General features: G+C 46.3%; 1 protein-coding gene across 4 annotated transcripts in view; it reads left to right on the plus strand.

The window, feature by feature from the left end:
- Nucleotides 1–15,091, plus strand: part of ENTREP2 (endosomal transmembrane epsin interactor 2) — a 545,857-nt gene that overhangs the window by 463,107 nt on the left and 67,659 nt on the right. For 3 of the 4 annotated variants that reach the window (XM_047737128.1, XM_047737131.1, XM_047737130.1), the window contains one exon: nt 3,988–4,122. The exons of the other annotated variant lie outside the window; for it this stretch is intronic. In XM_047737128.1, coding sequence (XP_047593084.1) covers nt 3,988–4,122 — 135 coding nt within the window. The remainder of the gene's footprint in view (nt 1–3,987; nt 4,123–15,091) is intronic. 4 annotated transcript variants of the gene reach the window in all.

The raw sequence follows: 15,091 nt of genomic DNA on the forward strand, positions 1-15,091 counted from the left end.
TCTTATTTTAGGCCTTTTTGCTTCATTGAAGACTTAGCTAGCCTTGCCTGCTCCCCCCAAATTATCTTCTCCTTCCTCTTCTAGCATTAGGCTATTTTATGCCCACAGTTAAGAGTGTGACACGATAAGCTAATTAGGCCAATGAGGCTAGTGGACAGTGTAATGTGTTGCCCCTTTCAGGGGAAATATGGGAACTAGGATCTTTTCATATTGTTCCAGCGGGGGTAGCAAGCCGGTTGTGGAGAGATCGAGAGAGAAAGCCATTCCCAGTCAGAGCTGTTGTAGGTTCTCCTGTGCATCTGAGAATAACACAGAGCCAAATCTTAGCTTTACACTCATTTTGGGTTGTTGTTTTTTTTTAAGATTTTATTTTTTTATTTGACAGAGAGAGAGAGACAGTGAGATAGAGGGAACACCAGCAGGGAGAGTGGGAGAGGGAGAAGCAGGCTTCCTGCTGAGCAAGGAGCCCGATGCCAGACTTGATCCCAGGACCCCAGAATCATGACCTGAGCTGAAGGCCGACACCTAAATGACTGAGCCACCTAGGCACCCCCTTATATTCTTGATGCGTGGAACAGAAAATGAACAGAATGAACCAGTCCTAGGGCATGTGTAGAGGTGATAAATGCCGTGGTCAGAGGAGAAAGCAGAAGAGTGAGGGGGACCAGGAGTGGGCGCCATAGACAGGGAGAACAGAGGAAGGCAGAAGGCATTAAGGAAGGTGTTGGGAGGCCTCCCTGAGAGTTGAGCCCTGGAAAATGCAGGGGACACCAGGGGAAGGGGAATGGGCTCTGGGGAAAGAGTCTCTATGGTGTATGTGCCTGAAATTAAGCTTTTGATTATCAAGGCATTCATTTCAAAGCCATCCATCCTGAATAAACACACTGCCCACAGTTACAAGCTACATGATGAGATAAGGAGCCAGGCCACCCCAGCCCTGAAGATTCCCTCTTAGAAAGCTTTGGGTGACCCAAAGAACTGACCTCTTGAGTGACCCTGCTTTTCCCTTCTGGTGCCCTAATACTTGCTCTTATGTTTTAAGAGTGAACCTATGAAATCCTGGGCACCTACCCCACCCTGAATCAGAGCAAAGGCAAAGCCACAGGTGGCCTCTCCCCCAATCCCCCACCCCATTGTGGCATCCCTAAGTGGCCCTGGGTGTACGGGGTACCCTCTGGAAACTTTGACTAATAGGCTTTATTCTATCAAAATTCCCTGATGAGTATTGCTGAGGACCGTCTTACAGTTGTTTTAAGAACCAGGGTGCCTGGGTGGCTCAGTTGGTTAAGCAACTGCCTTCAGCTCAGGTCATGATCCTGTAGTCCCGGGATCAAGTCCCACATCGGGCTCCCAGCTCCATGGGGAGTCTGCTTCTCCCTCTGACCTTCTCCTCACTCATGCTCTCTCTCACTGTCTCTCTCTCAAATAAATAAATAAAATACATATAAAAAAAAAAGAGAACCATAAGGGCTGGTCTAGCTACAACATTAGCTCCAGTCAGGGTCCTGTCTCTGGGGACTCATCACAGGTAACAGGGGCGCAGGTGAATGCCCCCTGCAGGTGAATGCCCCCAGCCTCTCCTAGCTGGTAGCATCACTCTCAATAGGCTGAAACCAACACAAAACACTTTCCCAGGTAAGAGGAATGACTGTTGTACTTTCCAAATGTACTTCTTCATTCCTTTTTTTTTTTTTAAAGATTTTTATTTATTACTTATTTTGAGAGAGAGAGAGAGCACATGAGAGGGGGGAAGTTTAGAGGGAGAAACAGCTTCCCCATTGAGCAGGGAGCCCGATGTGGGGCTTAATCCCAGGACTCCAGGATCATGACCTGAGAGGAAGGCAGATGCTTAACCGACTGAGCCACGCAGGCACCCCTTCTTCATTTTGTGGCATCTCTAGTTGGAGAAGAACCTGCAGTCCAAGGGGTGTGTTATGGGACAGTGTCCCTGCAGCCACCTCAGCCCTGACCAGCTGGCAGGAAGGGGTCTTGCCCAGAGCACACATCTGAGTGTGTGGGATTCAGGGGTCCAGACCCAGCTGTCCCCACTTGGCGCCCAGAGTTCTGTGTGTTCTGTGGCTCGGCAGGACAGGCTGCTTTGCGCAAAGGAGGGGAGTCGTGGGAGGGCTTGTACCCAGCAGCCTGGCCCTGCAGATACCCAGAGTGGGTGCCGGCTGTACCTTCTCTGAGGGGTGTTTGTTGTTACGGGTGTGTTGTTACGGCTCGTGGGCTGCACTCCATGCTCAGCGTGGACTCCAGCTCTGGAGTCCGGAGACATTACTAAAAGCATGAAAGGCAAAGGTGACTTTTATAGGCCCCCTGCCATCAGTTGGGTTGCTGGAGGCCCAGGGTGATAGTTTACGCAGGTACGGCTCTTCTGCTGCTGGCCTCCAGCCCTCCAGCCTCTTCTACCAGCCCGTCACTCATTACGTTAGAAGATCGAATTAAAAGAGCAGAAATTGAAGCATCAAATAAGGGACAAACTATCCAGAGGTTGAAAATAGATGAAAATTTGGCCATGGACAATACCCTTGACCTGTGGCTGTTCCTTTTCCCTTCTGGAAGTCTGTGTTTGTGAGCAGTTGGGTGTGCATGCGATAATGATTAGGTGCAGAGGAGGGCTCGACTAGGAGTGGGAAGGAGGAAATGGGGGGCGGGGTGCATGCAGGACCAAGTGAATGGAAGAATGCAGTATTGCTCATTTCTGCAGCCTAGGCTGAGCCGTCCCACGTCAGGCTGCCGGGGGAGGACGGCCGTGTGCTCTGAGGGTCTCCTGCTGAGCTCCAGGCTTCTTAAAACCCTCAAATTGCCTTTTTTTTTCTTCCCATGGTTTGTAATTTTCCAAGACATTTTTATTTATTCAACATTTATTGAAATGCCACACCTCATTGCATTATGAACGCTATGATGGTGACGTGTGGTGACTGTCCTCAGGGGGCACGCAGGACACAGAATCTGCAGCTGGACAACACAAGTGTCCAGCAGGGACGCCTGGGTGGCTCAGTCAGTGAAGCATCTGCCTTCGGCTCAGGTCATGATCCCAGCGTTCTTGGTTCGAGTCCCTCATCAGGCTTCTTGCTCAGTGGGGAGTCTGTTTCTCCCTCTGCCGGCTGCTCTGTCTGATTGTGCTCTCTCTCTCTCTCTCTCTGTGACAAATAAATAAAATCTTTAAAAAACATAAAATTTTTTTTAAAAAAAGTCTCTAGCAGACCTGGGGTGGGAGTGTGCTGTCCAGGGGAGAGGCAAGCAGCTCCAGGGAGGGAAAACCAGACAAGGTCTCAAGGATTACGCTTGAGTTGTGTCTTTTTTTTTTTTTTTTAAGATTTTATTTATTTATTTCACAGAGAGAGAGAGATCACAAGCAGGCAGAGAGGCAGGCAGAGAGAGAGATAGAGGAGGAAGCAGGTTCTCCGCTGAGCGGAGAGCCCGATGCGGGACTCGATCCCAGCACCCTGAGATCATGACCTGAGCCGAAGGCAGAGGCTTAACCCACTGAGCCACCCAGGTGCCCCAAGTTGTGTCTTAACAGATGAGTAGGAGTTTGGTAGGCCAGGAAGTGAGTCAGGAAACTGCTAACCACAGGAGCAGCACTGGTAAACCAAGGCACAGAGCCATGAGAACACATCTCCATGCATGCCTCAGCATGAGCAGTTTTCCGTTCTTTTACTTTAATCTCCTTCTGCAGCTCACCCAAAATTGTAACTTCATAACTTTGGTCACTCCACATGTATTCTTTTTAATTCATCACTTTTTAAATCGGAACGTGAAATTATTCCTACTGGGGTGTGGGCTGTTTTGTTTTGGTTTTTTTTTTTTTTTTTTTGTCCCATTTTTTTTGTCCATAAAAAGTCATTTTGGCTTGATTACTTAAGGAAAACAGAAGTGGGGTGTGTTTTCACACGATCTGAATTGTGTAGCTCAAGTGTACCCCCGCCCGGGGCAGAATGCCATTTTAATTGTGAGATCTGTCTGTGTTCCTCTGTCTAGATTAAGTTTGACAGTGTCGAGGTGTGTGTCTGCTGCGAAAGGCAGCACCAGTCGTCGGGCTGCAGCAACCTTGGGGAGACGCTGAAGCTGAACCCGCTGCAGGAGGACTGCAACGCTGTGAGGCTCACGTTGAAGGTGACGGCCAAGGACACTCCTGATTCATGCATTCCATCCCATGCATTTACAGACATTTTCGGGAGACTTTATTCATGTATATAGTCCCGGTCCTTAATTCACTTCAGGTTAGGTTCAATGCAAGAGGGACTGTCTTTCCAGAGAACGTTTTACAGGATTATAGATTTTCACTGTAAAGGTGTTGCTTCCTGGACCTCCTTTTCCATTTTTACCATCCCACTTTCCCACCTCTGACATATGTAAAGGAGGATATGCATGGTTGAAAGAGGTCTTTACAAATGTGGCTGTGATGCGTTCTACTGCTTTTCTAACATTTTTGCTGTTCTGCCATCGGGGAACAGATGGGTATTTATTTTGCCTTTTTAAAGATATTTGAAGAAAGACATTTTCCAATTTCCCACGGCAGTCTATTCTCGTGTACAGCATCTGATTTCTTTTAAAGTGACATAGAAAGTTGTTTATATTGTTCCTTGCTTTTTCTTCCAACAAGTGTTTTTTTTCTTCCAAAACCCAAATTGGCTGCTTAAAAATGAATATGAACAATGAACCTGGTTTCTCTCTTTTCCCTGGACAAAGGTGTGCGAAAACCTTTCCAAAAGGATGCGAGCAAGGTGAAAGGGATTCTTGGTGGGTGGTGAAATTGTATTTGTACCGTATAGGGAGCTCTAGAGAATGTGCATCAGGAACACAGTATGTGGGGATCTGGAGACTGGAGATCCACCCTGGCATCTGCGAAGAAGGGGGAAAAACATCGCCTTCTGGAAATGGGCTCCTGGGATTAGTCCTCCCTGAGAGTCCTTTCGAAGGCTGACCAGCATGACGGCTTAGTCTGTGTGAGCTCCCTGCTGGTGGTCCAGGGCACTGTGAAACCAGGTGGCAAATGGGAAATGACGTAGAGAGATAAAAGATACACCTAAAGTACAAGGTGGGACTGGGCCCGGCACCCTAGAACCTGCCTCATTTTGCAGGGAGGAATGGGCCAAGTTCAGCAGTCCAGCAGCCCTCCAGAGTGATAGATCCAGTAGGCTCTGGGTAACCCAGACTGCAGCACTCACGGGCCTATCCTACCTGCAAGGTGTGTCTTGCTGCCTCATGGTGCATACAACCATGATTTCTCTCTTCTGGTGTCACGGGGCATGCGCAGGGTCAGCTGTGGCCTTTTATAGTCTTCCTGGGATGGGGAGCATGGGCAGCCAGCACTAACTCTGAGATCTCATTGTGACAGCTCCTAAGTCACTGTCTCAATCTGGGCCCCTTTTCTTTCCATATTTAAAAACACATAACAAGACAATAGGTAATCATAATTAAATCACAGTGCAACCACTACCCCTGGGGGAGCAGACAAATCCCCGGGGAATCTTGTAGTTCTGGAAGCTCAATGACTGCATGGAGGCAGTCAAACATCTAAGCTATATCTCACTCAGTTGATGGGTTGGTGGTATTTAACCTGCTGTCCCAAGGCCTTGGGGTCCTTTTTGATGCCTGCACTCTGTGGGAGCCTCCCAGGACCTGTTTCTTTGACTGTCCCCAGAGGAGGTGGCTATGGCTGGGAAGGCAGTGTTGGAACAACAGTGCTCCCTCTAAGAAGGCCTAGGTTGAGCTAGTGAGCTTGTGGTCCCTCCTGACCCACTGCTCTAGTGTCCTGATGAGGAAGCCACTTGGGAGGGGCTAGCTAAAATGGAAGGAGGTGAAGGACACTTAAACAGTTCAAGTCAATGCTGGGGAGTCTCCTTGAATGGCTCATCCCGTGGGTGTTCAGAGTGCCCAATATGGTTGTAAGAGTTGAAGGCAGAAGACTACACCAAACTTCTGAATAAGTTTGTTTTAAAAACTTGAGTAGGGGTCAGGACAAACAGAGCTGGTGGCATGAGGGTCGGTTGAGAGAGGATTCATGATTGAGGTAGGGGGCCAATGGTCTGGAAGTGGCAAGACGTGAGCAGCCTGGCCCTCTGCTAAGGGCCTGTGGGGAGAACAATGGCCTTAAGTGTAGGGGGTGGGGAGCTGAATTTCATGTGGGGTCAGGAGGATGAGAGAACATTTGAAATGAGAGTCTGTTTACTGCCAGCCCTCAACTTTGTTCTTTTCCCAGATTGCTTTGGCTAGCCTAGTTCCTCTGCATTCCACAAGGATTTTGGAATCTGCTGATCAGTTTCTCCAGAAATCCTGCTGGGATTTTGACTGGGATTGCACTGACTCTATATCTCAATTTGGAGAGAATTGGCATATTCATGGTATAGACCTCCATTTACTTGGGCCTTTTTACATTCCATCGGTATTGTACCATGTTTGGTATATAGGTCTTAACATATTTTATAATACTTATGCTTATACTATTTCATGTGTGTCGGTGCTATTTTTTTAATTTCTTTTCAGCATAACAGAATTCATTGTTTATGCACCACACCCACTGCTCCATGCAATCCGTGCCCTCCTTAATACCCACCACCTGGCTCACCCAACCTCCCACCCCCCGCCCCTTCAAAACCCTCAGATTGTTTTTCAGAGTCCATAGTCTCTCATGGTTCATCTCCTCTTCCAATTTCCCTTCTCCTCTCCATCTCCCTATGTCCTCCATGTTATTTGTTCACAAATAAGTGAAACCATATGATAATTGACTCTCTCTGCTTGACTTATTTCACTCAGCATAATCTCTTCCAGTCCCGTCCATGTTGCTACAAAAGTTGGGTATTCATCCTTTCTGATGGAGGCATAATACTCCATCAGAGTGTATAGGGACCACGTCTTCCTTATCCATTCATCCGTTGAAGGGCATCTTGGTTCTTTCCACAGTTTGGCGACCGTGGCCATTGCTGCTATGAACATTGGGGTACAGATGGCCCTTCTTTTCACTACATCTGTATCTTTGGGGTAAATACCCAGTAGTGCAATTGCAGGCTCATAGGGAAGCTCTATTTTTAATTTCGGTGCTATTTTAATGGTACTTCAAAGTTTTACTTGTCTCTTGTTCATTGCTAGTATATAGAAATTTGGTTTTTGTTACTGACCGTGTATCCTGTGCTCTTATTAAACTCAACAGTTCTAGAGCTCTTTTGTAGATTCTTTTGGGTTTTCTATGTAGGCAGTCATGAGAATTGCAAAGAGAGGTGGTTACATACTTTCCTTTCTAGTCTGGGAGCCTCTTAATTCTTTTTTTCTTTCCCTCTACCTTCTCTCCCTCCCACCCTTCTTCCCTTCCTCCGTCTTTTTCTCTTTCTTTCTGCCTTATTGAACTGACTAGAGCCTCCAGTATAATGTTGGATAGACATGCTGAGAGCATACATCCTTGCCTTGTTTCTGATTTCGGGATTAAATATAATGTTAGCTCTAAGTTTTCCATAGATGCTCATTATCAGGTTACGAAGTTCCCTCCTTTTCCTTGTTTTCTGAGAATTTTTGTTTTGTTTTGTTTTTAAATCATGGATGGATGGTGAATTTGTCTTTTTCTGCATTGACTTAGATGTTCATCTGCCTTTTCTTCTTTAGTTTGCTAATGTGGTGAAAAACAATGGTTGACTTTTGAATGGTGGGCCAGCCTTGCATTCCCAACATAAATGACACTTGATCAGCTCTCTCTCAGTTCTGCTGAGCCTGCTGATGCCCCAATCAAAGACATCCTTCATTTCTGTGACTGTGCCTAGCCATCTGACTCTCCATATAGCCTCTTCCCTCTCTCTGCTGAATTACCTACGTGACCCCGCACACTGTTCACCTTTCTTCCACTAAATCATCTGCCCAGGTGAACAGGTGCTCATGCTTCTCAACATGGAAATTCTCATGTCCTTCGAATTTCAGTGGGTTGGTTGCCTTGGGACCTCAGCTGTCTCATGGGTTCATATTAAGTTGTGAATTTGCAACGTTCAGTGTTTTGGTTGTTGAAATGGTAGGGGCACGGCTCTTTTTAGCTTTCTGCCTCAATATTATATTGCTGTACAGAAAGACCCAAAGTCAGCCTAATGTTTTCTCCCTTTTTGATATGTGGAGGTCATTAGTGCTGCTTAAAAATATTTCTAGCTCTCCAACTTCCCTTTATGTGGTAAGGTTATACTTTCCAGAGTCTCCTTGTGGTTGTGTAGGGCCATGTGAGCAAAACTTACATGTATCACTTCCAAGCCTGAGTCGTTCCTATAGTGAGACATTGTGCAGAGCTCTCGTTCCTTCTGGCACGGTAACTGGCAAGTTGTAGATGAAGACTGCACCATCAATCCAGGTGACTGCGACGGGTAGAGCCCCATAACTCACCCACATTGGACAGTGTAGCATGAATGAGAAATAAGATTCTGTTGTTTTAACCCACTGAGATCTGGGGATACTTGTTACCACAATAACCTAGCCCATTCTGTCTGATGCAAGGCAATGGGTTCTTTTGGTCCAGGTACCAATAATATTTTAAAAATTATCAAGTCTATTTGCTTCACTGTGATACGTCTTGATGTTAATCAACCTTTCTCAAGCTTTCTGTGGTAAATTTTTGCACAGTGAGTTTGCATCTTGCTTTATTTCAGCAAAGTTTCCTTGAACTAGAAATCTGAATTTTTTTCCCGTTCTCTTTGTTTTAGGATAACTGCATTTCTTGTACCACCTTTTAAAATTTAAACTCAATTAACGAACAGGGAGTGTATTATTAGTTTCAGAGGTGGAGTCCAGTGATGCATCAATTTTCTTGGACCACTTTTTTTTTTAATTTTTTATTTTTTCAGCATAACAGTATTCATTATTTTTGCACCACACCCAGTGCTCCATGCAATCCGTGCCCTCTACAATACCCACCACCTGGTGCCCCCAACCTCCCACCCCCCACCCCTTCAAAATTCTCAGATCGTTTTTCAGAGTCCATAGTCTCTCATGGTTCACCTCCCCTTCCAATTTCCCTCAACTCCCTTCTCCTCTCCATCTCCCCTTGTCCTCCATGCTATTTGTTATGCTTTCTTGGACCACTTTTACCCATCTTTTGTAACTACCATTTTCTTCCCTCTCATTGTTTAAATTCTTCCTTTTCCATCTTATTTTGCTCCAAAGTTTCTCTTAAGGCTCTCTTCCTACCTCGTTTTCTGCAGCGAGTGGTATCTCTGTTCTCAGCTTTTTACGTGGTCTTGAGCTTTGGTAGGTCACTTTGCAAGTCTCTGCTTCTCTATCACTTATTCCGTGAGCCCTTGTGTCTCTGCTTTTAGCCCTTGGATTACAGGAACCTTCTCTGTTAGCTCCCAGTTGTCACCACAGATGTCTCTGGCCGGTTAATTACAGTGGCATTTACAGTGTAGTCTGTATCTTTCTTAGATCTTTTCTGATGCATGTGGATACTTCAAACCACAAAAGCCGGTCCTAACCTGTATTAAGTGCTGTGCTCTATCTAAATAGGCTTCAGCGTAATTAAGAATGTATACTTCCTTCTCATAAATATAGGCACTGCTTCCTCTGAGATTCATATAGGTCTAAGTGCCACATTCTCGAATTTTCTTATAATTAATGGTGCAGTCATTTTTTTAAAAGAATTTATTTATTTATTTGACAGAGAGAAATCACAACTAGGCAGAGAGACAGGCAGAGAGAGGAGGGAAGCAGGCTCCCCACTGAGCAGAGAGCCCGATGTGGGACTCGATCCCAGGACCCTGAGATCATGACCTGAGTCGAAGGCAGAGGCTTTAACCCACTGAGCCACCCAGGTGCCCCTGGTGCAGTCATTTTTAATGTGCTCATTACTCTTGAAGTCATTCGAGCCACGCTGTGCCCGGTGACATTTCCGCAGTCAAAGCCTCCATGGCAAGGACTTGGTGTTTCTTGGCATTAAAACTCTCAGAACAGGGTCAGCTGGGTGGCTCAGTCGGTTAAGCATCTGCCTTCACCTCAGGTCCTGGGATTGAGTCCTGCTTTGGGCTCCCTGCTTATCAGGAAGCCTGCTTCTCCCTCTCCCTCTGCCTGCCGCTCCCCCTGCTCCTGCTCTCTCTCACACCCCCTCTCTATCTCAAATAAATAAAATCTTTAAAAAAAAAAAAAAAGCTCTCAGAATACACACGGGAGGTGTTCTATTAAAATGGAAAATATTTCCATGGGAGCCCCTTCCTATAGCTTACAGATGTTCTCAACCCTTAGCCAAAGGAGGTGCAAAGGGGAATATTGTTTTCATTAATTTCCCTCGCCTGTTCTTTTTTGGTCAGCAATTAGAGCAGGTTCACTGGGTCTCTTAATAGTCTGATCTGAGGCTCTAGTTATCTGATTAGTAATACTCCATGCCTAAATTTCCATATTAAATTATGGATTATCCATACTTTGTATCTAATGAACTTAGTTTGTGCTGGGAAAATCTCATGCAATTTGTTTAGGAATCAACACTTCCTTCATTTCAGTTGTGTTTGAGTTAACTGATAGTGACTTAATGAGATTGGTCTAACTACTCATTTACCAATGGGCCACCCTCCTCCCCCCACCCCACTACCCACCTAATCCCGGAAGGTTGTACACACACAATCTATCATCAGGAAAAACAAGCAGAAACCAAAATGTTTTCTGGCTAATGAAGAATATATTTGGAATCCAAAAGATGATGCAGCCCTAAGATTATTTTCCATGGCCTGGGGGCCTGGGAAGCCCCCTCTCCCTTGGTCTCTTTCCTGTCCTTCCCAGCCACCTCCACTCCTGGATTCTCCTATTCTTCAGCCAGAGAACCCCTGGGGACACACAAGCCTCTCTCTTAAGGATATTGATTGCCACTTCAACATAATGCCTCACGCTCTGCTTAAGTTTGCTACTGCCCCCTCAAGGGGTGAGGGCAGGGCAGAGGGGATAGCAGGGATCTAGAACTCCATCGGGCCCTGATGGGATCCCAGGATGGCAGAACCAGAGGGATGGAGCGCCCTGTTGTCCTGCAGCCTATTGTGTAGGTAGAGTGAGGTCAGATGGTTCCTTGCCAGTCCCTGAGCAAGTCCAGTGATGGGCAGGGCTCCTCGGAGGGTCTGATTCTCCAAGATTCCCATTTCTGCTCCCTGATGATGGGACTGGCTATGGGAATCCCATTATGAATGATCCATATAGAGGGCCTAAAACTCGAGGATTTCAGCCTCTGCTCTAACAAAGCAATAGACACTGGTGGGCAATTTTTCCCAAAGGAGCAAGTCTACAGATCCCTTCTCCTGATAAAATAATGTCTAGGCTTTTGTAAGATAAAACGATCAAATAAATGATAAAAGATATTTGGGTAGTTGAATAGTCCCCTGTGCCAAGTCAAACCCAGCACAAGATTGTGACATATTTTTCAATCCGTATTAACAGAATTTTTAAAAGGTTACAAAACTCAGAATGATTAACTGGTGGAAGGAATATGCTTCATCATATGCTGATATGATATCCATCCCAGCTTTAATTCTTTGCTAGATTCCAGAATGTCCTGATGGTTTTACTATAATGATGCAATTCTAATTCAGAACAGAGTTAAAAATCTATTTCTTGCTTCATCTATCTGGATTTAATTTATTGAGCCATAGGAAACCAAATTACCCAAAGAAACATTATCAATGGACAAGGAGATAAAAGTTTCCAAGAAATCAGTTATCGAGTTTATGTGCTTTCTTGTCTTATCTTACAGATGTTTTATCTTTGTCTCTTAAAAAAGAAAAGGCAAGATCATTTCCTAAAAAACCGAGAGACTTGGGAGATGAACTCATCATTTAACCTTTGTTCTTCCACACGTTCTTCACCATGCTAAAGAAATAAAAATGATTCTGAGCATAAGTAAATAGTCAACATTTTGTGACAAGACTCCCAGCCTGGACTGGCAGCGTGTAGCATTGTACACACACACACACACACACACACACACACACCTGCTAGACATGACCTTGACATTTTCAGAAGTGGGCAGCTACCCAGAGTAAGACAGATGTCTCTATCTCTGTACAGCTTTTTTCTCACCCATGGATTCTTAAGGGAAACTAATGGTCCCTCTGGCCAGGTGGGATCCTCTATGCTTTCCCACTTATACTAGCAACCATGGGACCCATGTAAAGGAATAGCTAGAAATAGTAAGTTCTCTTGGCCACTGAACACAACTTATGTCTGTCAGTACTGCCCCCTCATTATGGAGAAGGGGGTGCCCACCATGCCTTGAGTGGTATGTCTGCCCCTGGTTTCCAACACCCTTGAAACCCTGCCTTGCCCCCCTCTGATTCTAGAGGTCTCTTGTGATCCTGGGTTTGGTGGCACGTCTACACAGACCCATGTAGCCTCCGTTCAACTTAACAACCTCTAAAATAATCCTCCAGATCAGAGGTTCTGCACAAGGGGGTAGTAACTCCTCCCCCGCTGCTGAGTTGGAACAGGGTCCAAGATGCTCAGATATTGAGGAGCAAGTATTTTCAGTGATCTGTTCATAGCAGTCCCATCCCATGGACATGGCCTCACTGGACTGGTTCCCTCTCGGGGTCTCTCAGGACTGGCAGCTGCAGAGCAGCACCTACACCCCCCTGGGTGGTCAGTCCAGTGACAGGCCAAGCATGGAAAAGGCAGGCCCGGGAAGGGTGTGCTCGCTGCTGGGGGTCAGGGCATGTTCTGTGGTGCCAGTCCCTGGCCTTTGTCCCTCAGTTACCTTCTCTTTCTGGTCTCCCGAGAAACATGGCATTCCAGGGAGATGTCTCATGGAAAGCTCTGGCATCTCTGGCTCTGAACACTCCTTCTCCAAACCCACCTTCTCCACACAGCCCAGTAGCCCCCTCTGAGGTCACCTCATGATCCGGGCTTTTCCCTGAGCCCTGCCGCCCGCAGGATGGCTTGATAGGGCTCCCCAGTTTCTCTGGTCCAGACCTTGTTGCCTTCAGTTTGTCCACCTCTCACCCCCACCAGGCCTGCTGTTCAGTCTCAGCTAGACTCTACTGTGCGATGCCGTCCTTCTGCCCGTCCTTGAGCTGTATCCACTGCGTCAAGATGCAGGGACCAGGGCCCCAGCAGTCCTACCCTCTTTGGCTTTTCCTGGCACCTCTCCGGCTAGCACAGCCAGCTCACACTCGCACCCCGACCAACAAGACCAGCAGACCTTGCCACGAGGCCTTATGCTCGGGGTCACCTGCCTCACCTGGCGGTCTGTGCTGCTCAGCACTCCTCTAACCATCTCATTCCTCAACTCTGAAATCTCCCCAGTATTTGTCAGGTTGCGCCCAAGAAACAGACCTCACAAGATGTGTGTAGCAATGGACGCACACACACACACACACACACACACACACATATACTATTTATATATACATACCACATAAACAGAGAGGGAGAGAGATCTTAAGGAATTGGCTCACATGATTGTAAAGGCCGACAAGTCCAAATCTGTAGGGGGAACCAGAAGGCTAGAGACCCTGGGAAGGACCACTGTTATAATTCAAGACTGAAGGCCATGAACTAGAAGAATTTCTTCTTGCTCTGGGCAGGTCAGTCTTTTGGTCTAGTTGGCTTTCACCTGATTAGACGAGGCCCATCAACATTTTGGAAGGCAATCTGCTATGCTCTGAGTTCACTGACTTAAATGTTAGTCTCACACAAGAACACCCTCATAGAAACATCCAGAATGTTTGACCCCAAATGCAAGTACCATGTCAGCCAAATTGACACACAAAATTAGCTATCACATTCTCCTCCACCCTAGTCCCAGTGCATTTTCTATCCCCTACATCACACCATCCCATACTGATGTTAAAATTCCACAACTGATTGGGTCACCACTTGCTTTTAGGGTGAAGACTTGAGCCTGTTTTATAGAGTCCTTATCTCTTCTTTGGCCTCAGCTTGTGACATTCTTGCTTCTCCCCTTCCCGCAGTTACACTGGCCTCCGGTAGCCTCCCGGATACCCTAGAAAGGTCTCTGCACCATAATCTTGGTTCATGATGTTCTCTGTGTCCAGAACATTCCACATCCCCATTTCAATGAACTTATTCCTCCCCACCCTGCAGCGCTCCCCTTTACTCTCAGACTAGACCAGGTCACCCTTGCATTAAATTCTTATAATGCCTTGTACTTTATCTTCATGTGACAGTTAGTGACTATGCCTTTTTGTGATGTATTTATTAATTCCTACCCACCCGCCCCCAGACAGTAAGCTCAGTAAGGGCAGAATGGTGTCTTTGGCTTGCTGTGGCTTCCAGGGAAGGGCACAACATGATCAATACTCTTAAATGTTTCTGAAATCGGTAAGTTTTTAATTCATTCATTCAGGAAGTTTTTTGAGCACCTTTTTTTTTTTTTTCCATGCCTGAGTTGGGTGGACAAAATAAAAGACCTGGGTGTACAAAAATAAAAGACAGACTCTTCCCACCAGGTCTGGTGGGGAAAAATCACAAGCAGAACAGCAATTTCAGTGCACTGTCTTATTTCCACTGTGAGAGGAAATAAAAATATTAAATTATAAAAGAATTTTCAATCCTCCACTCTGTCCTAAGGGAGGGCGTAATGGATTTGTTGAGTGGCGTAATGGATAAAATTTTAGGTACACGCAGATCATGGGGTGGGTTAGCTCTAAGGACAGAATTGGTGACATCTAAGAAACTGGGGGAGTGCAGAGAGAGAACAAATATTTTGGTTTCTTTTGCTGAATGATCCCAAACACACACCACACAGCTGCTTGGCCACACGCATACCCCACCTATTCCTGACAGAAATGACTGAAGACCTATAATCACGATTGAACTAGTTCTCCAGAGACACGGAACCAGTAGGGTAGAGACGGACATAGGTATAGACATAAATACAGAGGTATGGAGGTATATTATCCCACAGTCTGTCATCCGCCAGCCAGAGAGCCTGGAAAGCCCACGGTACAATTCAGTCCAAGTCCAAAGGCCTGAGACTCTGTGGGGGTTGGGTTGGCGATGCTGTGAGCTGTGGTCTGAGTTTGAAAGCTCAAGAGGCAGGCAGGGGCAGGAGATGCTGACATCCCAGTGGAAGCAGAGAGAGCGAATTTGTCCTTCCTCCGCCTTTGTGTTCTACTCAGGCTCTCAG

This window comes from Lutra lutra, chromosome 7 (genome assembly GCF_902655055.1).
Source record: "Lutra lutra chromosome 7, mLutLut1.2, whole genome shotgun sequence".
NCBI lineage: Eukaryota > Metazoa > Chordata > Mammalia > Carnivora > Mustelidae > Lutra > Lutra lutra.